The sequence below is a fragment of the Solenopsis invicta genome, chromosome 6 (assembly GCF_016802725.1).
Source record: "Solenopsis invicta isolate M01_SB chromosome 6, UNIL_Sinv_3.0, whole genome shotgun sequence".
In the NCBI taxonomy this organism is placed as follows: Eukaryota; Metazoa; Arthropoda; class Insecta; order Hymenoptera; family Formicidae; genus Solenopsis; species Solenopsis invicta.
The window spans coordinates 6,878,879-6,905,283 of record NC_052669.1 but is presented as its reverse complement, the minus strand read 5'-3'; the positions used below and the strand labels follow the sequence as shown (position 1 = coordinate 6,905,283).

The window sequence follows — 26,405 nt, the reverse complement described above, 5'->3', positions numbered from 1 at the left end:
CCGCACATTCCTAACGCTACATCTTGCACGAAACTTCTGAAAAGTGCTCATTCAAATGTGTACCGCAAAAAAAATCGTAAATTAAAAAAAGTGCAAATCCCATTTGATCGAAAAATTAATTGCAAAATCGCGTCGCGACTGGAGAAGCATTGTTTATCGCAAGAGTGTTAAATCCAATTCATGTCTAACAATTTCTTGGCATGATCGGACAATAGAAAGTGAGAGCTCGTCGTGACTGACCAGCCAAACCCCACCCTCTTCTCTATCTTTCTCTCTCGGATACTGACTTCGATGTTACAGTTTTCCGTTTGCACTTTGCATGCGTGTCTCGTTACGCGGAACAACCCACAGCTCTTTAAGCCTCTTTCGTAATTTCGACTCATTGATCCGGGAATACGCTTGACTTTACAGCTCGTCACGTTTGCGCAATTGTTTTATGCGAATACTTCTGGGGATCATTAAATTGCCGATGTAACTTTTATTGCCATTCTTCGGACTCAATTATAGATTCTTCCGCATAAAAAAAACGCATTTTTATAGAATTCCAAGGATAACGCGATCAAATGTTATTCCGTTAAATGCAAACAATGTTAACGACGACGATAGTAAAAAAGATGGGAAAATTATCAGCTTCTATGTTTAATATGCTGTTTATAACGTCCTCATCCAGTCGGTTGTACCTTGTTGTAAATTGAGAAGAAAAATCCAAAAATTATAAATAGGAAAAGCATAAATTAAAAGTATTAAATTAAAACTCAGTGGAGTGCAGCAAGATCTATATCGAACTGCGATAACTGGAGCGTGGAAAGCGCACGGTATGTTTGTGAGAGATAATACCGCGCTCTCGCGTTGAATAAATCAAATTCAACCGTAAAAATCATTAAGGACGACAACCTTTCGACGAGCGATACAAAAAAAAAAAAAAAACGCTAAACTCGATTTCACGTGCTCGACCTTCCGCGCGAAGAAAGCGAGCCCATGATTGCGAGTAAGTGCGGTGAGTCGCAAAAAAAGAGGAAAATGAAGAAAACGAGGAGCGCGAAGCGTCGTCCTTGGTGGCTGATGATAGAGGAAGAAAGGACTCGACGACTTCTCGAGTGGTCAAGAAAGCGGCGTGGACCTCGCGTACGTACAGCGGGCAAACCTGTGACACGAGGCCACTCCTTTCTTTGTAGCAAGCGGAACCAACGTTCCACCCGACTTCGCTAATGATGAAAATTATTGACGAGAACTATTGATGAAATCCTTCAAATTCTTCGAGAACCAACGGAACCCATTTCAGCGTTCGTAATTTATTTATTTGATTCCGGCAATTGGCAACAAGGACAATCGCAGCAACCGATTAACGATTTATCTCAAATAAACGAGAAGCTGCGAGCTGTCAGAATTTTTTTCTACTCGGCCAGCGGAATAAATAGTAAATCTTGTGATATACGGCTATACGGATATGCATCGAGATAAATTAACGATCAGACGCGTTTCATCGCTCATCGTGATGCGACGAATGGATCTTTGGCGCGACATGACGTAACGTCGGGAGTATGACAATCTCTCACAGCCACTTTGTATAATAATTATTACTCTCCCGTAGAAATGTTCGCACTTGTATCGCGGATGACGTATCGCTATTTTCTTCAAATGTCACTCGTCGTCGACAAGTGGCACGCAAATTCCGCGCGTTTAGCGTCGAGCATTAGTCGCGCGCGATTGTCGCACGGAGAGATCCGGTTACTCCCTTTGGTGATCGCGCGCGACGACGACGCTATCCACTTGATCCGCGCGCTCGACCCTGAAGATAATTTATTGAAAACTTGATGAGGGCCGCGCGCGCGAGTGTCTCCGTGTGCGAGGATTACGAAAGATCCGCGGTCACGCGGGGGAAAAGCAGCTTCCTACATTTCACCAGGATTCGCCGCGGTGTCGCTATACGCGGAATCATTATCGCTCGGAACATCCCCGGGGGGCATGCGTGTCGCCTACGACTATTCGCGGCATCCTTTGTCAAGATATTAACGCCCGACGTTCCACTTTCACTCGGCTCCTCTGATTGATCTCTCATACGTATATCCTTCGCGGTGTGCGCGCACCGGCTATTAGGTTTCAGGTCAGTGACAGACGACGAAGGGACCGCGGACGGATATACGGAATTACCCTGCGGGCAGCGAGAGACCTTTGATAGAACGCGTTTCCTCCGCCCCGTCCTCTAAAATACAACGCGGAGCTGTCGTGTTAACAATAGGTGTCGAATCGCCGCCTGTTACAAATGTCATAAAAATTTAACTATTCATTTAACCGATCCTCGACCGACTTCGTCCACTCCTACCTGTCATCCAATCGCGCTTGGATCTTTCACGAAGCTCGAGCAGTCCTCAGCACGCCACCCATAATTGCCATAGATTGAAATCAAACGGATCGCGACTGTAATCATTCACATATGTCGGGCTCATTATAATTATACGTCTGGGTGGGTCGTTGCGAAGCGAACTAGCTATCCGCGGCGATGACTATCGCAGGCGGGCCGAGAGCAAATATCACGGATTGCGTGTCGCCGCACGCAGCAATGACCTTACGGCACAGCATCGATATCGAATCCCGGGCTTGCTCTCGGGAGCCCGAGAGCGTGCAAAGCGAACGAGAGCGTCTCGTTCTGTCAGGTGGCGACGCAGGTGTCTTTCTACGTGCCGCGTGTCTGCTCGCGCCCAGTCTCTCTCTCACGCGCCTTTCTCCGCCAGGTCTCCGCTGGGTCTCCTTTAAGTCTCCAAGCGGAATTACGCCTATGCCCCGGTCGGGCCCCGAAGACGCCAATGCGCCGTTCGACTCCCTCCTCCGGCCTCATCGTCGGTCGTAGAAAGCTCTCAACCTGACGATGGTGGTCGGAGCGCAACGCTCCTGCTGGTGGCTTTTCCACTTCCATCGCGCAGTCTTCTGGCCGGACCGGACGCCGCGATCTCGCCCCGCACCCGCACGAAAAACCGTCGTCTCCAGCGCGCACGGTCCTACCGAAAACCGCACACGGCGGGCGTTTTCCGGCCGCACGTCACCGTTAAGTTTCGCTCGACGCGAGGTGCTTCGTACCTCTCTCGTTCGTAATCGCACGATATACTTGTGAATTTGCATTTCAAGTGCCAGTCGATGTGAGGACGGTGGGTTTCATGAGGGATTAGCGAAAAACGAGCGGAGCCGAGAGAGACAGGTTTGATCGCCTTTTCATCTTTGTTTGCGTTGCGCGCTGCACAAATTACGTTCTCCACTCTCGCTCCGGAGCTGCGTAATCGAGGAGGCCCCGTACGGTTTTCAAAAATACATGGATTTCAGTTCTTTTTTTTTCCTTTTTTTTTATTTCGGAGCAAGACTCGCTCGTTGATACTCGCGAAATTTTAACGTAACGTTGAGCGTTGCCTCGTTCGAAAAACATTTCAATCCGTCTCGGTGAAACGCACAGTGTATCTATATGTTTTATTAATTTCGAGCGTTATATCGGAATATATCTGTGCGCGTTACGCTGTTCGAAAGCAAAGAAAACGAAGCGCGACGACATTTCGACGAATTTAATGAAATTTGTATTGCCCCATCGACCCTAATCACAGTGTTTATTTAGAAGGAGTCCTCAGCTCCAGCCCGCAGTCAAAATATCATTGCTCTCTTGCGACAGTTTGTGCACGTCGATCCCAGGTAGCTTAAAAAAAATGACTTCTTTTTCGAGAAACTCCCTACTTTGAAAAATGGCGAATTCAAGAATGCTGTATCTTTATGTATTCCAATATTTAGTTAATTATCTTTATATGTTCCAATGTGTATTAGTTATATAAACATAGCGATACTGCCACGAGTAATACGCGACTGATGAGTCAGATTCATTTGAGTGCACAGAGAAAAGGATCTATAAAAATGAGGAACGCGAGCATTAAAGCGAGTCGCTTCGAAGACCGCAATAAAGACAGGACTTTCGCTACTTGTCGCATCCTTGTCGCGTCTTCCTGCCCCTGTCGTTTTTGCATCTCGATAGCAATGACAACGAGAACGAATTGGTTTTGTCATCGAATATTTTGCTACTTTCCACTTGAGCGAGTGGAGCAAAATCGAAAGGGTCCGCGAGAAATTCCATCCAAAAGTCACGCGCGATAACGCAATTTTGATCCATTTTTACGCAACGTTTTTACATATCGCTATAGTGGTCGCGAGCGAATATCGTTCCAGCGAAGTCACGAATTTCTAATCTGCTCGTCGGGAATCGCGAGTAACGAGAAGAGAGTTCGTTCGGCTTAAGACGTATACACGTGTGACGGAGTGCACACACGCATGCATCCTTCACGCACACGTCGAGCCACGGCACGCACGCATCGGGTACGCACGGTGCACGCTCGCTCCTTGAATCTTATTGAAACTTTCGTCGGTCTTATGGTAATTTATTCGTTCCACCAGCAGGAAATAAATCATTCGTAGCTACAAAACCACATGAAAAAAATGCTTTCAAAAATGATCCTGAGAAGATACAGCCACAAAAAGATTAGTATCAAATTAGCAATTTATTGTTTCATGTATATATAAACAAGAATAAGAAAGAACAAGAATAACAACATAAAATCGTGAAAACAATTTAGTTTCTTCATGTAAGCACATTGTATCTGTTTAAGATTATAAATTCTTTCAAAAAGATTTTATATTTCTGTTTAATATGTATATATATAAAACAATGAATGTTTTTATTTAATACTACTTTTTTCTGTGCAAAGAAAAGTTTCTTCAGAACAAAACAATTTTGTTTAAATTAAAGAAATTCGTTCATTGCTAAACGATTAAAGAAAAGTTTCTTTGATTTGAAAAAATTTTTGATTGTCCCTTTATTAGAATTAAAAAAATAGTGCAACATAAACTTTTTCTTTAAGTGAAAAAAATATTTTTTTTTAAACCAAAGCAACTAAATTAATTTTTACATTTCTGTCAGTACTTTAAATTACAAAATTATTTGTTTAATTAAACAATTAATTTTTTAATTTAAGGCACTGATAAAATTTAGTTAATTTAGTAGTTCTGGTTTTAAAAAAATATTTCATTTGATCTCACAAGAAATAACGTTATTAGTCTTTTATAAAATAAATTATTTATTCAAATTATTAAAAAACAAACAATTTTTTTAATTCAAAGTACTGACATAAATGTAAAATTAATTTAGTTGTTCTAATTTCAAAAAGAAAATATTTTCTTTACTCTCTTAGAGAAAAAAAGATATTTACTTCAACTTGAAAAAATTAAGTTAAAAAAACGATTTCAACCATTTAAATCTCTAACTTTTCTCGAAGTGTAGAAAGACGAGCGAAAAAATTAATTATACCGTCCCCTTCCCTTCTCTCTGTCTTTCTCACATAAATTCTATAATACATTAACCGTTTCAATCTCTCGACAACCGCAACCTGTTTGAGAAAACAATGGTCGAACGGATGTATATAGTAGTCATCGATTTATAGGGCAAGACATTTCTCAGCGCCTTAACTTTCAGTTGAGTCACGATAGCATTCGCATTTGCTGCGTTCTCCTTGTTGGTTTATCTAAATCAAGAATGCACCTCGTACAACCGACACCACTTTATCGATTAAGAGTAAGTTTTCCGTAACCTCAACGGAACCCCAATCAACCTTTCTCTCTCTATCTGTTTTCCCCTGCCTCTCTTTTCGTGTAATTCATCGCCTCGCTCCGTCCAGCACGTTCTAACGCGTCCACCACGTTCACTTTCAATCTGCGGATTCCGCGAGGCGATTGTATACACGTTCGAAAGTGAATTTAATTTACACGAGGCGAACGCGTTAGAAGCGACACGCCTTGCCAAGCTCTTCTCAATCGAACTCGCCTCTTTTTTTTTCAATTATTATCTCGTGACTCGAGTGTACCGCGCTTGAAAAACACGTTGCAGCGCGCAGTTTCGTCGCTCCCTCTCAAAGCGGAAAAATCGAGACGTTGACGGAAACCACGAAGATCAACCGATCCTTCAACCGTTCACGATTTAATAAACTCGCGTGCACTCCCTCCGTTGCTGTAAGGACCACGGGACATCCATATGCCTTCGTAAACATACCCGCAATACCGCGGTACGCGCGAGAATTTTCGCCGCGCGCAAACTTCGTCGTTACGTAATTAAAAAAGTTTCATAATCACGCGAGGGCCCGCGACCGGCCCATTTTCTCGGCGCGTCGCGTCGCTGCTGGATGGACCGGTGCGATAGCAGCAACGACGACAGCGGCAGCATCGACAGCGGCACGTGCTCGTCCGTTTGCGGGATCTTTTTCATAAACAATGTTGCACCGCGGCCGCGACGTTACGACATAATCCACGACGTCCGTCGTCGCGGGCAAGCGGGCGAGCGGTGGTCGGCTTTCTCCCGATACGCCGGCGGAAAAATAAACGAACGACTTCGCCATAATCGAACGCCCGGATAGCTTTACGGCTGATCCGTGTGACTCGCGATGATAATCGAGCGAGTAGAATTCCGTTTTCGATCGGTCATTAATGCCGGACGGATCCACGCTGGGGAAGCGTGAAGAAGCTAGAATGCGCTCGGGGAAAAGTGAAGCGGCAATAAAATGTATTCTATTTGATCGCTTTAGTAATTACTGAAGTACACTTCAATTGGGGATAATTGCACGGAGGAATACGCTTACGAGCGGGGATAAATAAAATTTTAATCACCAACGATGGCGTTAGGCGTCTTAACTGTCTCGGGGTATACGGTAACTGTTACTTTATTATCTTGTACCCGCCGGCAAGTCGCGCTGTAAATAATCTCTCGGAAGATAATCGCATTCGCGGGGAGGAGAATTAATAAATGAGAGGATAGCCCGGGCGAGAAGGCGTATAAGTTCGGAGAACGTGTATACGTACGTACCTCTGAGCAGCACACAAATAAGAGTAACGGTACGTGCAATAATTTATCCTTAATCCCTATCAAGAAAAAAGGATCGTTCTAAAACGTGATCGTATAATCACCGTATTTGGATGTAGATTTTATATGCGTAAACTTAATAAATGCATAGGAAAGAAAAATTCTTGTGTTGTGAGAATACTATATTTTCAAAATATTAAATATTAAAATAAGATTATATAAATGTATATATGCAAAATTATATACAATATATAAACGAGAAAGCAAACATAACTCTCTTGCTTTCTATAAAGAATTTGGTATGGTTTTATCAAGAAAAAAATATTCTTATTATTCAATAACAGTTTCTATAAGTTAAGAGGAAAAAGAATCAAATACACAGAAACAAAATTTAGTATCAGTATAATAATTCTATATTTCATGTATAAGCAAGAATACAAAATCTTCTTGGAAGAATTTATAATCTTAAACAGACATAGTTTGCTTACATAAAGAAAAACAATTTTCTTTATGTAAGCAAATTATGTCTGTTTAAGATTAAGAATTCTTCCAAGAAGATTTATATTCTTGCTTATATATGAAACAGTGAATTGTTGATTTATTATTAATTTTTTTTCTGTGTAGAAAGAATAACAGTATTTTTAAGGATTAGAATTTTTTAAATAATTTTATGTATAAAAATCATATTGTGTTATTTGAATGATTACACGAAGAAAAAATACTGTTGAATAAACAGCATCAGCCTAATTGTAAATATTTTGTTAATTTATATAACAGTACGTAACAAAAAGATTAAAAGGAAAGACAATGGCAAAATATTGTTGAATGAATAAAATTTAGTTGAATCAATTACATATATTAGTGATTCGACGTTTAATTAAATCAAATTACTATGTTTTAATTCATATTACAGCATTTTCTTCTCGGTGTATTATAATATTAAAATATAAAAATGTATTTTGCTAAAATTTAAAACAATCGAATTTTTTAAAGAAGATTAAATTATGTATAAACAAAATTATCATTGTTTAATTATAAGCAAAAATATAATTTCTGGCATATATGTATATGAAACATCATAATTGATAAAGAGAATATATTAATTTTAATGTGATATTAGTAACTGATTTTGCGTTTTTTGTGTGCTCCATAAAAATTATTGCAATTAATGTAATTATTGATAAATTATTCTTTTCTATTTGGATTGTTTTGATGTTTATAAAATTCGAATATAAGTACTTCTATCGCTATTTCAAACAACACAACCTTACACAAACTTGAAAAATGAACCATACAAGTAATTGTCTGGCAGAAGTCTGGCGGACTTTTGAAAGCTCGTAACGTTTTGCCCGAGGACAAAATGAAATTTTGACCATCAGCACTTTCATAGTAAGATAACCAGACCGACGATCGAATGTGTCAACAAGTAAAAAGTATGTCACAACGCCTTTACACGACGATGTTGCGAGAGTTTACTTTCGATAAACACTCATTTAATTTATAAACAGAATTTCAGGGTTACAAAAAATAATGAAATAATTTGTAATTATTATTATATGAGCAACAAGTGTGATACATTCCTATTGTAATCATCGTAACGCCCGATAGTTTTTAAAGTACCTTTCGTTTTGCTGCAGATGTCAAGTTACGTATACGAATAGGTCGAAGAATTGTTCTAGAGAGCAATAAACGACATTGTATAACTTGTACAATAGAATTTACAGTGCGGCAGGAAGCGTCATACTGTAAAATATCTCTCATATGGACCCCAACGGACCCCTCATTGTGTGCTCTCCTGTCTAACGAACAATCGTTCGCACGGAATAGGAAGAGTAGGAAGACGATGGCGGTGCACCGGCTTCACGACACATTAATCGCGCTAATTATACACGGAGCACAGGCCTCTTCTTAAGGGAGAAATTCCGTAGGAGACGGATTCGTCCAATTTTTCACTCTCCGCCCGCTCTTAAATAATAACTTTCGAATAGTTTCGCCTCGGCTATCAAAACGGCATCTATCGCACATTATTCGCACGTCGCGCTTACGTAAAAGTCTCGTAATGAAGCATGCAGGGCTGTTAATGGCGTCGATATTAATAGTTAATCCGTGGAATTGATACACATCCGAGAACCTATGAAACGTTCTAACTTTTTGCATCGCTAATTTGGGGACAACTCGCAAAATTTTCTTCTTCAGCTGCCGCCGTCCGCGCCGATATTTGCTTTTGTCGATAAGAGTAAATCTTGCACAATAAGTCGGTAAATCTGCGCGACCGAATGCTTTTTACGGTCGAATAAATTTAATTCTCAGCCGAGAGTGAAATCATTTATTCCGAAGCCGGTTCTCTCGTCTCGAGCAACGGCAAGAACGGCCGAAACACGCTTTCTGATCGACTCGATCCAACGAATTCTGAGTGTTGCCCAATGACAATTCCTAATCAAAGAAGCACGAGGTGAATTTCGATCGGCTCGTCGAAATTCAAAGACGCATTTCGCGCGTGCCAAAATTGGTCGTCGCGGCAATTAATCGATAGGAGTAACGACGATTATTTATTATCGCTTTGTTGCGAAAGCGATTGATCTATTCTATACGACGAACGACCTCGATTATTTCAATTCCGTGGTCATTGGAGCGTACGTTAAACCTCGGGAATGCAGGTGTTGAGAGCTAATTTCCGAATAGTCTATCGTGACCGTAAGCCATTTGTGTTTTGTCTGTCTATTAATTAAATTTTATTTCGCCTTGAGGAAGAACGTTAGACGCGTTTCCTTAACTTTAACGTGAATTATTAATACGCCTCTTATTGCGGGTATTAATAATAAATTAACGTGAAATTAACGAAACGCTACCCTCGCAGAAAGCACACGTAAATGGAATATGGAAGAATTTCTAAATTCTAATAGGAGAAATCGTTCTAGTGTCAGAAACGGAAGCTTGGAAATATGGAAACGCGATGTACTGGGGAGATAATGAAAATTATTACGTTTTAAATAAATCCATCATCTTTTTAAGAAACAATAGAATAAAAGAAGAAACACTCTAGATAAATAATACTCCGTAGTTACCTGTTAAAAAAAAAATATATTTTAACAGCGTATCCTTACAAATTAATTTTAATTTCTTTGTATTATAATATTGAAATAAAAATGCATTTTGCTGAAATTTAAAATAATCGAATTTTTTAAAAGAGATTAAATTATGTATAAGCAAAATTATCATGGTTCAATTATAAGCAAAAATGTCATTAATATAACTTTATTTTATGCTATGGCATTTCCTCGATTCATTTCTGACGATAGCATTGTAAATTTTGCTTTATAGAGCACTTGCTCCAACACGATGCCAGATTCTAAATTATTTTTGCATGTTCAGACGCGCTCCTATATTTAAATATGAATACGCGAAGGAAAATGTCGACTCGATACGTGTTTACTTCGTTCTGGACACAGCTGTGCAGAATTTCGTTCTGCTCGTAGCGCTGAGAAAAATTTCCCGATGCGGCCCTGGCGTACGTCCAGCAAATTCAACGTTTCATACTCCGCAACCATATAGTAATCTAATTTGCGAAAGATATACACATGTATATATATTTATATATTTTTTACGCGCACGCATGACCAACAGCTCACATTGCGATTATTAACGTTTGTTCTGCATATGTTTGCCTTGCACAATAGCACACTTTCTACCTACGAGGCAAACAATGCTTGTAAACTACATGCAACAAATACCCTTTTTCAATTATATACGGATCGCACGATTAAAATAGCGGGAAGCGTGAAGTGTTCGTGACCGATCCGCTGATCTGACGGATCGCGACAGATTACATCTATTTTAAGCGTATCTGCTTTATGGATCGCACTGGAATACGCGAGGCGTGTCTGACCTAATCTGTCTTTGTTCACTGCTCTGGGAAAACAGGCGAAATACGCTCTAAAAATATACCGTATATTTTTCAAAAAAACTTGTTGCCTCAATATATCACAGAATGTATGAGTTATTTACCTCTTTCATCGGAAATTTTTCAAACGCCAAAGAGTTGTATTCACAAGATATATCTTTATCTCAGTGCCTCTTAATACTTACCTTCTCTCTTTTTCTCTCGCTCTTCCTCTCTTTCTATCTTTCTCTTTGTGTCTCCACAAATGTCAATCGTCGCTGTTTATGCAAATTTCAGCTTTGAATGGCGTTGGAAAAAATTAATACATTAGATCGCGAAATTAATTATGCAATCTTATTTAATTTGCATTTCTTTTTTTAAGATTGTATATTTATAATGCGCATAAAATATAATCTCACGTTATTTCTATTGAAAACTCAATAATACTCGTTAACGAGGGAGAAAGAACAACATTCTGAAAGGGAGAAAAATATTTCTTTATCGGAATTCCGTGTTATCACAGCATGCATTCGTATTTTAATTAACTCTTTCTCCCGTTGCGTTGCGTTGCAGTTAACATCGATGGATAGTTTTCTCGACGATTTCAATAATACTGGCTTGGAGCGCGCATTCGAATAGCACGCATGAGGAAATGAAAGCCTGCTGTTTCGGCATACTACACTTTTGAAGGCTATCGACTTTTGTAACCACACCTTAACGCAATCCGTAGTGCCATTCGCTAAAGTTTGTTTGTTACAGGTAAAAAAAATGCATTAAAGTTTACAAGTTATTTTACAAAATTAATTCAAAGTTTAAAAACGTATTTCTTTTTTTTTAAGATGTCATTATTCTCTTTGAATTTAAAAAATAATACAAATCCATATCTTTATACAGTCTTTTTTTTAAATTAATATATTTTATCTGGAAACTTTTTTATAATTCAAGAAATTAAAAAAAAAGTGAATGATTAATAATTCAAGAAATAGTGAGAATCTTTCAAATATGTTTTCTACGACACGTGCAAACTTCGAACGAAAAGACGAATATATTAATTGAGTAACCGGCGATACAGGCCATCACTTCCGGTGACCTTTAGTGGGTGTGGATGACCGTTACTTGCATGTCGTAACATAAAGTAGTTTACCGTAAGGTAACGTTACCGTAACATATTTCGCGTGCATCTTGATAAGGAGGATCCTCTCGAAAAATTTTCGATAGGCGATAAGAGAACCGCATGCAGATCACGTTCAGATCGCATCTCGCGCGATTTCTCGTGGTGCATATAATTAATAAATTGGAGCCTTCTGGCAACGCGATAATCTTCCGTCGAGCGCCAAAGGCTATTACATACATTTAAATTTAAATGTTATATTAAATAAATACCTGTCAGTTATTTAGATATACGCCGCAGGAAGTAGGTAAATACAAGAAATACTGATGAAAGAATAAACAGTAGATTATATAACGACGCGATTACGAAACGCAGGCAAGTAATGTATTTTGCTGGGTGGAACTTGCGCGTGTCGAATAAAAAATTCATAAATTTTGTTACGATACAGGCCTAGTTTGCGCAGCTTCCGGATGAAACTGATCTGAAATCTGAGGAGGACTTCCCATGCCGCCTGAGAACTCGTTCCTCACTCCTTGTGACACGAACAAAAGGAACAATTACGAAAACTTGTGTAACTGAATAATGCAGTCATGTACGGCTGCATCGTGCGGGAGGGTATCCTCTCTCTTTCTTTCCTACTTTTACAGAAACGATAAGAATCTATTTGGGAACTGGAGCGCGATAGCGCGCTTAATTAATGCGAGCATATACGGTACATTTCTGCGCGGAAAACTGAGAGGAACGTCGAGCAATCGCGTGTATTTACGTTCAAAAATCACGTGCCGCCTCTCCGCTTAATTAAAGGCGACAGGCAAGAATTCGTATCCTGTTGCACATCTCGGCTGTGCTTAGATCATCGCGATGGATTAATTTGTATGCATTAATGAAAGACTGGGCGTACAATGATAACCTTAATGCTCCACGATGAAACCCAGCCTCTCAAATTGATTAGAGATCCGATGACTCAAACCTCGTTAATTGGTGACCGTACAAGTCGTAACAAGTGTACATGTGACCAGCACGGCACATTCGTGGCGTGTAACTACATCAAGTCCGCGATTGGTAATCTAATTTGGTAGTGGAAGGTTGCAAGGTTACTTTCACCAGGCGCGACGGGGAGGGGAAAAAAAAGAAACAAAATCTTAAAAGCACCGATGCCATATTACGAAGCGCGGAGCGTATATCGAGGATGGTGAAAACTCTCTGGAAAAATCAAGGCCATCTATTACATCTACGAGGTGGCAATTTGCGGCGAATTTAGCTCACGCCCGATAAACTTCGCAGGAGTAAAAGTCGCGATACTACGCTCAAGATGCTACGCGTCACGTGCAAAAGCTAAACGTGGTGAGACCTTATGAACGTGATAAGGCGACGTGAACCTCACGGGATAAGAATGCGAACCCGTTATTATTGCAAGAATGCAGCAACTCGCTCGCGCGAAGAGGCCTGTAACATATAAGTTATCGAACTAGTAGATTACCGCGAAAGATGCCGCAAGTGCACTCTGTAAAAGCGTTACCCGAGCCGCGCGAGAGGAGCATCGGCAGACTTTAATAATTAGACATTCGCAATCGCTACTACAAAGTCACACCCGATATTACGTGATCGCGCATTTATATAACACCCGCATTATCCTTGCATTATATGGTTAGCAGTGGTGACAGCACAGAGAAAGTTCCTATCCGTTCCCATATGCTCGGGCACCTCGACTCTACAGTCTACGCGCGGTGCTACGGCACTCCGCTTTGATTATGCTCGCCGATCCGCAGTGCCGTGCGATTGTCATTCAACACCCCGGGGAGGAATTCAACTAGCATTTCGCAACCGTGGAGAACCTCTTTGCCCTCTGAAACGTCTTGCGCAAGAAAAAAAAAAAAGAACTGACGACACGGACAACGTTTCCAAAAACGTTCGCGCGAAATCGAGGCCTTGGATATATATTAACAATTACATGATTTCATATTTAAATATTATTCTATGCACATAAGTATTGTAATTTCAATGAAATTATTCATTGTTTTTAAATTACGTGCTGAGACACTTTAATGGAACAGTAAATTGATAATTCCCCTTTCAAATTTTATCCCTAAAATTAAATTGGATTGATTAAATAATTGCATAACTAATGTAATCGATTTATTTGTTACAGTGCCAATATGCGGGAGAAACGATGGCTGCTGCTGCTCGCTCTGTACGGTAAGCGCAATTTCTATAAAATCCGATGATTCTTCGTTTCTCGGCGATCCATGATTCCCCAATACTAAACGGAGCTTGTCTCTCAGAGAGCGCGGGACTTTTACTCGATTTCTACTATTTCTTGAAATCCTGTTTACCGTTCCGCAGAGAAGAAAGAATCTCTCCCCTTGTCCATCTCGCGGTTCTTCGCCCGGCGATGCCGCGTCCTTAGTATTTTTGGACTTTCCACGGCCACGGAGGAATGCCGAAGAGACAGTGGACGACCTTCTACACCCAGGGAATTTTACGTCGCGCACGTAAATCGAATCTCAACGCGATTCCTCGTACCTACAATGCAAAACAGCGGCTACCTCCCGTGACGGACAAACGGAATTGTACAGGACAATGCAACGGCAACTCTACTGATATATTTATAGCATAGATAAAACTTGGCAGCAGCTCAAAATATTTTGTCACTTTGTGTCACGAAAGAAGAGGCGATAAATCAAGAAACTGTAAAACGTATATCTCTTTCCTCACATTTTGTTCACGGTCATGAATATTAATTGAAAGCTCGTAAAAGATAAAATTTCACGGACCGTTATGTATATATATATATATATATATATATATGTGTGTATACAAAAGGCAAAACGGTAATTTTGATTGTACCGTCTCCAGCCGAGAAACGAGAGATCTTTAAAAATTACATCGAACACACACATTTGGTATTCGCATTGCGATTCACGGCTACGTGCGATATTGCAAAAATGCTTTACAGAAAAGTTGCACGAAGAAAGAGGGACCTGTCACGAATGCCAAGAGGCTTCCTTTGTCTCGTCGCACGAAGGCATGAAACGTTTAATCTTGAGAGCCCGAAAATTCCGGATAAGACACTCGGCAAACACAACTCGGGTGTTAACGTCATCCACCTTACGAGTGGCGACGGAAAAAAGCCCGGATCCAAAAAAGACGGAATTCCGGCGTGAGCTGGCTCGCCGTAGAGAAGACCGAGCTGACTATTTGCACACGAATTCAAGTCGCTATCGACCTGTTCACCGCTTGTAATACTCACTGGAGCGATTTACATCAGTCACGTGACGCTGTGTGTTAGCATTTAGAATGCTTTCTGACATTTTCGCCGGTTGGGCAACGTTCTTTGAAAACCCATTAAAAAAATAAAAAAAATAAAAAAAATGGCGAAATAATTCACCGCTACTCTTACGGTATCGTAAAACTTTTACGACAATTAGCAACGCTATATTAATCTCGCGAGGATGTACGCGATGTTCACGACTAACGTCCGATCATCATTACGCACCTCGTAGATATCGCGCGTAAAACGTGCACGTAAATGCGTTTCGCGTCGCATCATAATTCCTTAATGAAGATCGCCTCGTCAAGGCGAAAGAAGGCTCCGTCACGCCCTTCGGAGGGAAGGAAATGTCAGGTCATTCCCATTCGATCGAGACCACGCGTCGCCGACAGACAATTGAATGGGGCAATTTGTTTGTACACCGACGTAGAAATAGCAGTATAACGTCGACGATTTCGTCATGAAAGCCGATTTATCGTACAACGTTTGCACGGAGAGGGAGGTACGCCCACGTTAACATTTCCCACAAACGGAATGCGAGCACGTTCCCATAATTCATTTTTATGCAACGCCGACCCGGCTCTTTATCGATCGCAGCCTAGAAAAGTATAATCCCGTTATGCGATCGCCTACCGGGCCTACTGTGCACACATTTTACAACATCACCTTCGAGGACATCCACTTTCCGGTCCACGAGCCGCGCTCACGTTCGTCGTCGCGCAACCCTAATCGATTCAACACGAGGCGCGAACGCGTTTTTCCGTATGTATCTTGCACCACGCTTGAGAACTGTGTCGAAAATAACGGGAGCGAGAGACACGGTTGTAAAAACGGCGATTGTAAGTCCTATAGAAATGGTAATTTAATTGTCGATTGCCTGGCTGGCAACCGTTGTCTACATTATGAGCTTTACTTGCTTAATCGGGATAAATGTTAGCAATAGAATGTATATTAATTCTCACTTTTCTTTTTCTTCGAGAAACTTAATTGAATACATTCGCGGCGTGTGAAATTATCCAGATTGTACCCACGTTCATGAAGATAGACATCGTCGGGAGATAAGCCTTGTAAAAAGCGAGAAACAATCTCTCTCTGCTTTAAGGATGTTTTGGCTCTATAATTTGAGCTAAAAGTTAAAAAACTGAAGTGCATTCTTTCTTTTTCTAATCAGCAACAAAAAATTTTAGTCGCAAATGTCCAAATTTTGGGGACCTAAAGTTAACTTTAAAGAAAAAAAGTAATAAAAAATTTAATTTACAAGTAATAATTTTTGCAACGACAATTACTATATTTTGATGCAATTTAAAATAAATAACTATAAACAAATAAGTGGATATCTAAATGATATTTTGCACAAATATTTATTAGAGTTTTATTAGGACGTGTAAAAATTTTGATTTAAATGGAAATGCTATTTTCCCATCAAATTTGCAAATAAGTATAATATATATAATATTATTGTATAATTATATTATTAATATATTAGTATATAAATAATATAATATTAGTACTGCAAAACGCGATTTTACGTAAGAATCGAGAGTAAACAAAAAATTAAATAGCTTTTAAATCAATAAGAGAATTGTGCTGAAATTTTACACGGATACTCAAGCGTAAGACTAGATTATTCTATAAAATTTTTATACTTTTGGTAATATTAATGTTTTAAGATATGACCCATACATCCTTAAATCGCGCTTCGCGAACTGTCCACACCTCGCGTCTTAATTTCCTCAGCTGCTAGTTCTCAAAATAACCTTGGACTACTTCAAAACGGTCGCAAATGTGATTCAGTAAGCAAGGCTTTACGGAGCCATTAATAACCGGAGTCGGCATTTCGCTTCCCTCTCGTTTATTTTAAGATACGAGATTGATATGAGATGTGAGATGCAAACAAAACGTTTGATTAAAGAAGCCATAAATAGAAACAAATGAAAGAAAAACGTACGTACAAGAACCTACGGAATAAAAACGAAATGTCTGTGACTGACCGAGGCTTTTAATGCAGCGTATTACGAGCTTACCGCATATGAACATATGTGGCTCATATATTGTAGATCGTAAATCAACAAAACGTGGAAAGGAAACGATCAATAGACAGCCTTGATCCGTTTAAGAACAATTACCCAACCGAATGCGCTCGCTCGGCGAGAGAAAATTGCAACATTTATGTTGAGTTCTCACCACACTCCTCGTCTAAGTTTTGCAACGCCGACGCTTCTTCGCGATTTACGCAATCCGCGGATACGTGATGGCCTTTTTCCTTAATGTATCAGACGACTCATCGGGGCCATCGATAGTCCTCGGGCGAGGAAACCGAACCATATTTATCTCGAACGTAATTAGAGTCACACAGATGTGGGAAGACATGATCCGCGCTTCCTAATGATTTTTAAATCGATGATTCCTACATTCTCAATAACGAAATCGCTCTTTGACGCGTTTTAGGAATACTCTTGGCCCACGCAGTCTCCGCAGCACTCAAGGCCAGGCCAAAATTTAAGATTGCGACAACTTCCACGACGACGACGACGACGTCGACTACCACGACCGAGGAGCCTCACGTGGAAGAAAATGATCAGGCAAATTCGGAGGTACGTGGAAAAGACTGTCGTGTTCTTTAAAATAGATTACAAATCTGTACGATTGACTTTTAAACGTTATTCAATAGCCTTCGATAATCCAATAATCATATGAATCCTGATATCGTGTTCTCAAATTTAAGCACAGTTAATTTTGCATTATCCTGGACCGATTCTACATGAACGATTATAATCAATAATTTCTGATGAATTTAATATTTGATATTACAGACGGAAATGAAAGAAATGTGCTTCATGCGACTTGCGCATTTCTATCAAAACTATCGAACTGAAATTACACCGGTAACGTCTTTTTACCGAATCGTGCGATCGTGTTGTTCAGGTGGCACGACGCAGGCGAAGCACGATCGTCGATCGTTGCAAAATCGATGCCACAGTCACGACGATCGTGTGCCAAACGAGCTCTCGTTTCGCCGAGCGCTTCTTCGCGAATAAAAGGGGGAATCGCGCAAATGCAACACGACACAAATTAGCCCGTAATACATCTTGGGAAGCGAGACGGTGCGCATCGATCACCGTGATAATACGACAAATATCGCGCGTCGTGTATCAAATCACGAAGACGGCGCTGCGCAAACTTGCGTGAATCCGATTTGACATCGCGGCTCATCCGCACCTACAATCTGCGGAGGCGCCGCGGCACTTTGATTAATGTATGCCGTCAAATCAATTAACGTTCGAGTAAACTCACCCGAGCGACAGGTTCACCTTCGCGCGCAAACGAGCGAATGTGACATCATCAAATCGAACTCGAGTGCTCATCGCTAATCGTTATGGCACGACGCGGCGGCCTCTTCAAGCGTGAAATAACTTTTCTACGAGATACCGGTCAATCAGACCGCGCGCTTTTCCGTTCACGAAACACGGAAACTGTCATTACGGCAAAATCAGTATCGAATCGAGGGCTCGTGTTTCTCGTAGGAAATGAAAGCCATTTTATGAAATCCGACATAGTTATACATTTGTAGTAAAGAAGTCAATTCAAAGTTTTGAGTTCCCTATCATTGATGCTGTCGGTTTCGTATCGCGAGGAACTGCAATTTATTATTATTATATTTTTTTTTCAGACGACAACGGTCGCGGCCGAAACCAACGGAACGACCGGGCACACTCTGACGGGAATTCCACAGATCGATTACATATGGGATCCGAATCTACCGCGCGAATTGAACGGCTATAATCTGAGCGATTATCCATTCTATAATAGTATACCCGAGGATATCGATTTCAAATGCGACGGCTTGCACGACGGATTCTACGCCAGTGTGCCGCACAAGTGCCAGGTAATTAAAATTTAATTTCACTTTGTAGAAGTAGTAGTCCAATCGAGGAAAATAATGGCGATGGGAAGGGCAAAAAGCAACGTAGATTTCCACGGCAAACGAGCGATACGCAAACGCCGATTGAAAAGTCCGTTTATTAAAACATCGACGCTGCTGCAATTTGTAGACGATAGCTGGAATTATCGATAGCTAGACGAGGCTGGAATTATCCGTTCGATGAGAGGAAAGAAAAAGGGATACCACAATTCTAACGCGGCAGGAGGGAAATCGGTTGTCGCCTGAATGAATTCTAAAGAAAGATTCCAGTACCGATATTTCCTTCGCGTAATAAACAGGTGTCAATGATCCGAGGAGCGTTGCCTTCTAATTTCTAACGTCGGCGCGAAAGATGGCGATCAACTGTTCGATTCCAGCGATCGGTCGACGGCATCCAAGTTCTGATTGATTGATAAGCGTTGACATCGGCGCGGGCAACCACGAACGAAAGCGAGTTCTCGGGCAAGACGCGACTGCAAAAAAATGCGTATCGATTCAGCACACTTTTACCAATCATCGCATCGCTGAGAGCGATCGGTTTCACCGCGAATCCCGCGCCGGGTATTTTGCACGGGAGGGTTCGGCGCGTAAAAACAAACCGATTAAGAAATCATCGTTTACAGATTCGATCGCGTCGTCTAAATCGAACAAAATTGCACAGTCCTGATGTAATTACCGTAGGTAATAAGGCGGTAATTATTTCAATTACACGGCAAGCGCGAGGCCCGGCATAATATTTATTATACAAAATCGAGAAAATCGCGCGCACGCTGCAATTTGAATCATCGCGATGCCAATTTCTGATACAGTTTTGATGCAGTACATAATATACGAAGATCGTCGACGAAGATAGACCTCGATGATAGTCGTACAACAGGCAATTGCACGATCAATCTAAAATTTACAATAAACGCAACATCACGTACACGAGGCTGCCGCATAGCGTATCGTCGTATTATTGTATATCGATTAGTGGTAGCAATATTCTCAAAGAGCGCCAGATTGGCAGGTACAGCAACAAACATCGTTAATCTTGATCTTTCGCTAGCGTATACAATTGCAAAAGCCAGCAACGCAGCAACGCAGAAGCCGATATCGAAAGTGAAAAACCTTTTGCCGGCCGCAATAACAAGGTCACCGTGGAAAGAAGGCGAGGAAGAGGACTTTCGTGGTCCGCTACGCTTCCCGTCCCTGACCGTTCCGCGATTCACGTGCGCGCGCGAACACCTAGAATTGTGAAAGCGATTGCAAAGTAGCCCCTTTCCGACCGGACTCGACTCGTTTTCTTATCGATCATTTTCGCGGGAGCGCGGGAGAACGAATGGAGCATTGTCATGCAAATCTAACGAGGGGTTCGCCGGCCAGGACGTGCTCTACGCGGCGCGTAGTAAAAGAAAGAAGAAAAGGACGCGCCGAGGGAAGACCGGTCGTCCTGCGCGCTTTGCGAAAGATTTGTCGCGGAAGAGAAATTGGGAAATGAGCAATTAATTTGCCACTGGCTTCCTGCCAGGAAATCACCTGCGATCGCTTGGCTTATTTTCTAATCTTTCCAGCCTCGGGCGAAATTTACAATTGTAATGACCCTGCTGCTGATTAATACTCTCAAACGCGATCGATGTAACGGCGTATAACGTGCGGGGACAATAACTCGCGACGTATCTCACGACGCTATAAGGATCCGAGGAGATATCGTACGCGGAAACGCTCGTCAAATAAAGAAAGATGCGCTCTAAATAATTCTAACGTTGGTACTCTCATGCAAATAACCGTGATCTATTCTCCGGCGTTCGACATAGAGGAAGTCTCGGCCAAACATTTTACCGACTTTCCACCGTAAATTCTTCACAGAGTTGAAACTATCGTGGCTCAGAATCTCCGAAAGTGTATCATTAGGTACACGTGATCCACTAAAATAAGTTCTACCAGTAGTTTTGTTCAACAATCGATTGGATCAGTTTGACGTTTAATTGTAAAAAAAAAAAATTAGAAAATAAATTGCAACGATAATAAAAAAAAAATTGTTTTCTCAGTCAAATTACAATAATTCTAACTGTACTGAAATTATTCTACGTCGCGCCATATGCATGTGAGGCTCGTTATACACGCGATTAGATGTTCGATGATCGTCTGACATTTACATGTAACGAGTTAAGCAAGATTCATGATCTATTATTGGCAGAGGGATCTCAGAGCTGGCTTCTACTTTTTACAAGGCTCTCAGTGAAATGCCGGACATTTATCGAAAGGATGTGCTCTGAATGATTCTAGATAATTCCCCTAGATAATTCTACGGCGTTCGTACGTTCCAGATAATACCACCGAGACCTCACACACAGACGCGAGTCTTCTTTTTTTTTTTTTATTCGTGACCGTACCGTAGAATGCACATTTATGCGACTCCGTGTGCAATTATTCGCACTCGCACACACGCGGCCGCCGTGTGAAAGCTACGTGGTGGCGTGCGGCAAGATCGCCCGCGTTCGTTCGCGGTGAAAAGTGTGCTGAAATCGTCGTGTCGCCAACGTTTCGTTACCTCGGAGAGGACAGAGCGGACGTAACGAATCGCGAGCGAGATTCGCGAGCGACGGACGATCAAAAGGAAAACGGCCAGAAGGCACCTTCAAAAATCTCGAAAGTCTGACGCGCGGCGCCGATTTGCCGTCCACTTTCACCTATCGATCGCGATATTCGATTTCGTAAATGCCCAGCGTCGAAATCCATGCATTCCGCGTCATTCTTAATGGCCGCCGTTATCGCGATTAACGACGCGCTCATTCTCATCGGTAATGGCAGGACGCGTCGCGATAATTCTAATGTCACCACGCGTGTCCTTCTCAAGGTCTACCATCACTGTCTCTTCGGCACTCGCTACGACTTCCTGTGCGCCAATTTCACGGCGTTCGACCAGAAGACCTTCATCTGTCACTTCGTGTCCGAGGTCGACTGCGCCAACTCCAAGAAGTATTGGCACAGGAACGATGCCCTTTACCAAGCTGCCACGACTACAACGTCTACGACAACTACCGTGGCGCCGGTCACTGCGCCGACGAGTCGAGCGGCTGCGCGTGATCGTATTCCACCCAGGAGGAGACCTCCAGCGAGAAGAAGACCCTACGATTACTACGACGAAGATTATTACGACGACGAGTACGGTCGCCCGCGAGACTTCGTCGGCCGAGACGACTACGAGTACGATGATCGGAAGTACAGGCGGGATCGGGATCGTGAGTTCAGGGACCGGGATCACGATCGTGACTTCCGGGATAGGGATCCGCCGGCGCGCGGTAGAGACGATAGGGATCGAGACGTCGCTAGGGACAGATACTCGGCAAGAGGAAATAGGAGAGACCCACCTAGATCGAGGGACCCGCTGGAGGATGACTCGAGACCTCGGGCAAGGAACCCGGATCAAGGTATCAGATCTACCTCGAGGGAGGTGGACGATTCAGATATGTATGACAGACGCCCGGAGTCGAGAAACAGGGATACCGATGAACGGAGATATTCCGATAAAAGGTGAGAACACACGCTGATGTTTGATCCTATCGAAAACTACTTCGACATATCTTATATATATTCAGCAACCACTTTTTAGATTTTGCATTGTTCGCAGCGATATACGCTTACGAAACCTGATATTATATTCTGTTCATAGATATAGAGATGATTACGACGATAAGGAATCCGCCGCACCTTCGGCGAGTGCGTCGTCCAATGCGGAAGGCCTGGTGAAGCCGGCTGCGCCCAGCAGTTCGGTTTATTCGAGACCAAGAACGCCACCGAAGATTAGGCGCCCGGTACCACTTTCGGAGCAAGATAGATACGCGTACAAAACCACCCCCATGCAACCAACAGGTAGAATTTGAAAAAGATTTTCGACATTTGAAAGTTGGTGAATCGCACTTAAAAAAAAAAATAATAATAATAATGAAATTGTGATTAAAGAGGAGCCACGACGGCGACCAGCGGATTTGGCGGAGGACGATTACTACGATGACGAGTTAGAGGATGCAAGACCAAGGCGGCCGCTCAGAAGAAGACCCTCGTACAGGGACAGAGACAGGGACAGAGACTTCTATGAAACTCGGGACCGGGATCGCCCCCTCAGGTAAGGTAACGTACGCAACACCGACAAAGTTATACTTGACGAACTAAACTACTAAACAAAATCATATTCACAACTACATGCTACATTTAAAAAGAATAACTATCATTGTGACTGAATATCGAAATATCACAATAAATCACTCTAATTATATCTTACGTTCCTTCTAATAATCATATAAATAAAAAAAATATCGTTGACATACAGTTATTGATAACATATTTTTCCATTAAAATTTTCAGATGGAATTCTAAAATTGCTTTTGTAACAAGTATAATAACAAGGGTGTTGTGACTATCCACAAGGATTTAATGCAATCATTGAGTTTCATATCGTTGACAATAATTACATAATTAACGATAATAATGATAATTAACTTTTAGGACTCGTTATCACTCACCGCCAGAAGAGGTACGACTCAGGACGCATCAGGATCGCTCGAGGGATCGTTACTACGATCGAGACAGGGACCGAAATAGGGACCGAACTCTCGATCGTGGAAAAGATCGTGGTCCCGAGAGATCCTCGGATCGCGATTCACGAGGAAGATCGCCAGATTCCGACAGACAAGAGCGACCGTACTCGCCTCGACTTCTCGATCGCGAGAGAGATGCCGAACGACCGCGATCTTCCTCGAGATCGAAGGATTTGTCGGACACCACTGAAGTAACGAGAAGACCGAATTCTTATGATCGGACAACCGAGAAGAGTACCACCACCACCACAACTACGACAACTACAACGACTTGCTTACCAGAACAGCTTATTCGTAAGCCTGATGAAGACTCTAAAGATACGGTGACCGATCGATCGGAAAAGCCATCTTATCCGGAACGACCGGCCAGACCTATTCAGACTCAAAGTGGTCGCGTAGTAGGCGATACTCAGGATTATCAGAGAAATTTGTCCGAGAAATCTCAAAGACCGTCTCAGCAAGTAGATTATCAAGATAGAGACCTGGAAGGTAGAAACGAACAGAGTCATCATCAGATCGCATACCCGGATGAGTACTCTTCCGAGTATTACGACGAGCCATTGGAAGAGCCACCGTCTCCTCCTCCACCTCGAACCACCGTTCGAATCGTGAAGAGACCATTCCTACCGTCTCGAGGCGGTAATCCTAATCCGAGGGGATTATCGCCGGTCGGCTCCAAAGCACTGCAGTCGCCCAGAAGAGACGAAGAAACGACAACCGATCACCGAAGCACTTTAAGCGAAAACGAATACAGGGGTTACTATATACGAGAGGAACAAGAAGACGATAAAAACGTTAATCAGCAAGAGCCACCTCTGAGATCGGACAATAAACAAACCTATGACGCTTACAAAGCCATCCAGAGTGATCTTCAGAAGAAACAACGCCAGGAAGAGTACGATAGCGCGATATCCAGACCAGCGCTACGAAAACCGATAGAGAAAAACAACGAGGAGGAAGTCTCGAGAGGTCAGGAAGATCTATTGAACTCGTCTAGAGGACACTCCACTCAAAATCAATCATACGATTTGCGTAATCATCAAAATGAGAATCCAACGCCAAAGTGGATAGAAAATTACTCGAGTGAAAAGCACGCAAATGCGCAGACATCTTCAGGTTCTCCAATCCGCAGCAAGGTGAGACTTCCTTCCGTCGAGACCACGTCGAACATTTACAGCTCAACGTACAGAAACGATGACATTCAGGATCAACCGTCAGGACCAGGCAGCTACAGAGCAAAACAAAGGATCAACGAAGTGACGCATCAGCTTCAAGATATCCCCGAGAGCGAATACGACGTTACTTTGAATGATGCCCTGACGCCGACCTTGGTTCAGGAAGCCAATTTACCGAGCGGATTTGTCCTACCTCTTCACAGACAACTGGGTAGAGACACCGTGTTACAGCCCTCCGAGAATAACTACAAGCTCTCCAGGCCGATCAATCAGCAGCAGCAGCAGCAGCAGCAGCAGCAGCAGCAGCAGCAGCAGCAACAGCAACATCAACAACAACATCAACATCAACAAAAATCGTTCGTTCCGAGTCCCCAGTTCCTGCCGACGAGCATCAACAATAACGATCGGGGCCGAACGGTATATTACAGGACGCCGGAGGCTATACAGGTCAGCGGAGCGCAATACAGACAGCAGAGACCATGGCAAGATTACACGGCGTACTAGCGAGATACACATCGTGATGTACCGATTACGAATGTTACGAGGATGCGTTTGAAGTTTCACGAGGCGTATCATCTTGCCTCACGAGCGCTAAACGACTAATTTATACTGCCACCGATCGACTTGGGAAAGACACTTTCATGGAAGAGAAACACCGCGTTCTTTTATGAAACTGGCTTTCCGCGAACGGAACCCATCGCGTTCGACCCTTAGCCCTGTTGCAATCAGATGATCAGTGTCTTTCATCCCAAAGAACGCGCGACGCACCCGTCGCGCCGCTCTGAGGGTAGAAAATAATCTGCGGACGATTCAGTTAGGTATTAATAGCTCGCGTGATTTCGAGACGATATAAATTATTGAAAATTAGAGGATTGAAAAAGGGACGAGAGATTATTGTCAATCGCGAAGTGGCGCTACGCCATGCCTTTGGAAAATTAATCATAACAATAGTCAGAGAATAAGATATTAATCATCCTGATACGCATCGATACTCATTATTATTCACGCGTACTGCGATGCAAAGCAAAGGCAGGATTAATGTTCAACGATAACACCGATCATAGATAATTCGTTCTGAGATTTTCGCTAGAGAAATTCTGAATGACAACTAGATCCATTTAAAATGACGTAGCACTACACGAATAGTGTAGCAAATGTTACTTAGTAAACTCGTTTCCTCTGAACGGAGGATACAATAACGGAACTTAAAACGTGATAAGTTTTAACAGTTTAACTTACGATATTAATACATGTCATTCATATTAATCGAAATCGTCACTGTAGTTTCAGAGGTACCGCAAAAGATATCCTCATTTGCCTTAATTATAAACAAACTTGTAAATAATCGTGTAACTCTATACCTTATGCACATTCGTTCAAATTAAATTGCGATTTGAAATACATGATTCTTTATGAAAAAAAAATATATATCTATACATTAAGTTCTATCGTCGAATTCGATAGTTTATTACTAGCGGATAAGTCTTCCTGAGCGTATATCTTGTCTTAAAGCTATGTCGATATTTACGTATGATATAAAAAGAGTGAGGAAATATACTTGCTTGTTATTCATTCGGTCCCACTTTACCCCT

The 26,405-nt window shown here is 42.0% G+C and overlaps 1 protein-coding gene across 2 annotated transcripts; it reads left to right on the top strand.

Moving 5' to 3' along the window:
• Nucleotides 1-2,862: 2,862 nt before the first annotated feature.
• LOC105194218 (zinc finger CCCH domain-containing protein 13) lies at nt 2,863-26,368 on the top strand. Of its 2 annotated transcripts, none has more exons than XM_011159033.3 (8): nt 2,863-3,193; nt 14,015-14,061; nt 17,585-17,730; nt 18,807-19,022; nt 21,898-22,574; nt 22,714-22,913; nt 23,004-23,166; nt 23,547-26,368. In XM_011159033.3, exons 2-8 carry the CDS (start codon nt 14,022-14,024, stop codon nt 25,315-25,317), a joined length of 3,213 nt encoding a protein of 1,070 aa, XP_011157335.2. In that variant the 5' UTR covers nt 2,863-3,193; nt 14,015-14,021; the 3' UTR covers nt 25,318-26,368. The 2 variants fall into 2 exon arrangements, with proteins under 2 accessions (XP_011157335.2, XP_039306859.1); XM_039450925.1 differs by lacking the exon at nt 2,863-3,193 and adding an exon at nt 11,492-11,513.
• Nucleotides 26,369-26,405: the final 37 nt, after the last annotated feature.

Excerpts from the sequence above, each read along its gene's own strand:
- LOC105194218 (XM_011159033.3), top strand. The coding sequence starts at position 14,022 with ATGCGGGAGAAACGATGGCTGCTGCTGCTCGCTCTGTACG. Across the intron at positions 19,023-21,897 it reads GTGTGCCGCACAAGTGCCAG|GTCTACCATCACTGTCTCTT; the intron begins GTAATTAAAATT and ends GTCCTTCTCAAG. Across the intron at positions 23,167-23,546 it reads GACCGGGATCGCCCCCTCAG|GACTCGTTATCACTCACCGC; the intron begins GTAAGGTAACGT and ends ATTAACTTTTAG.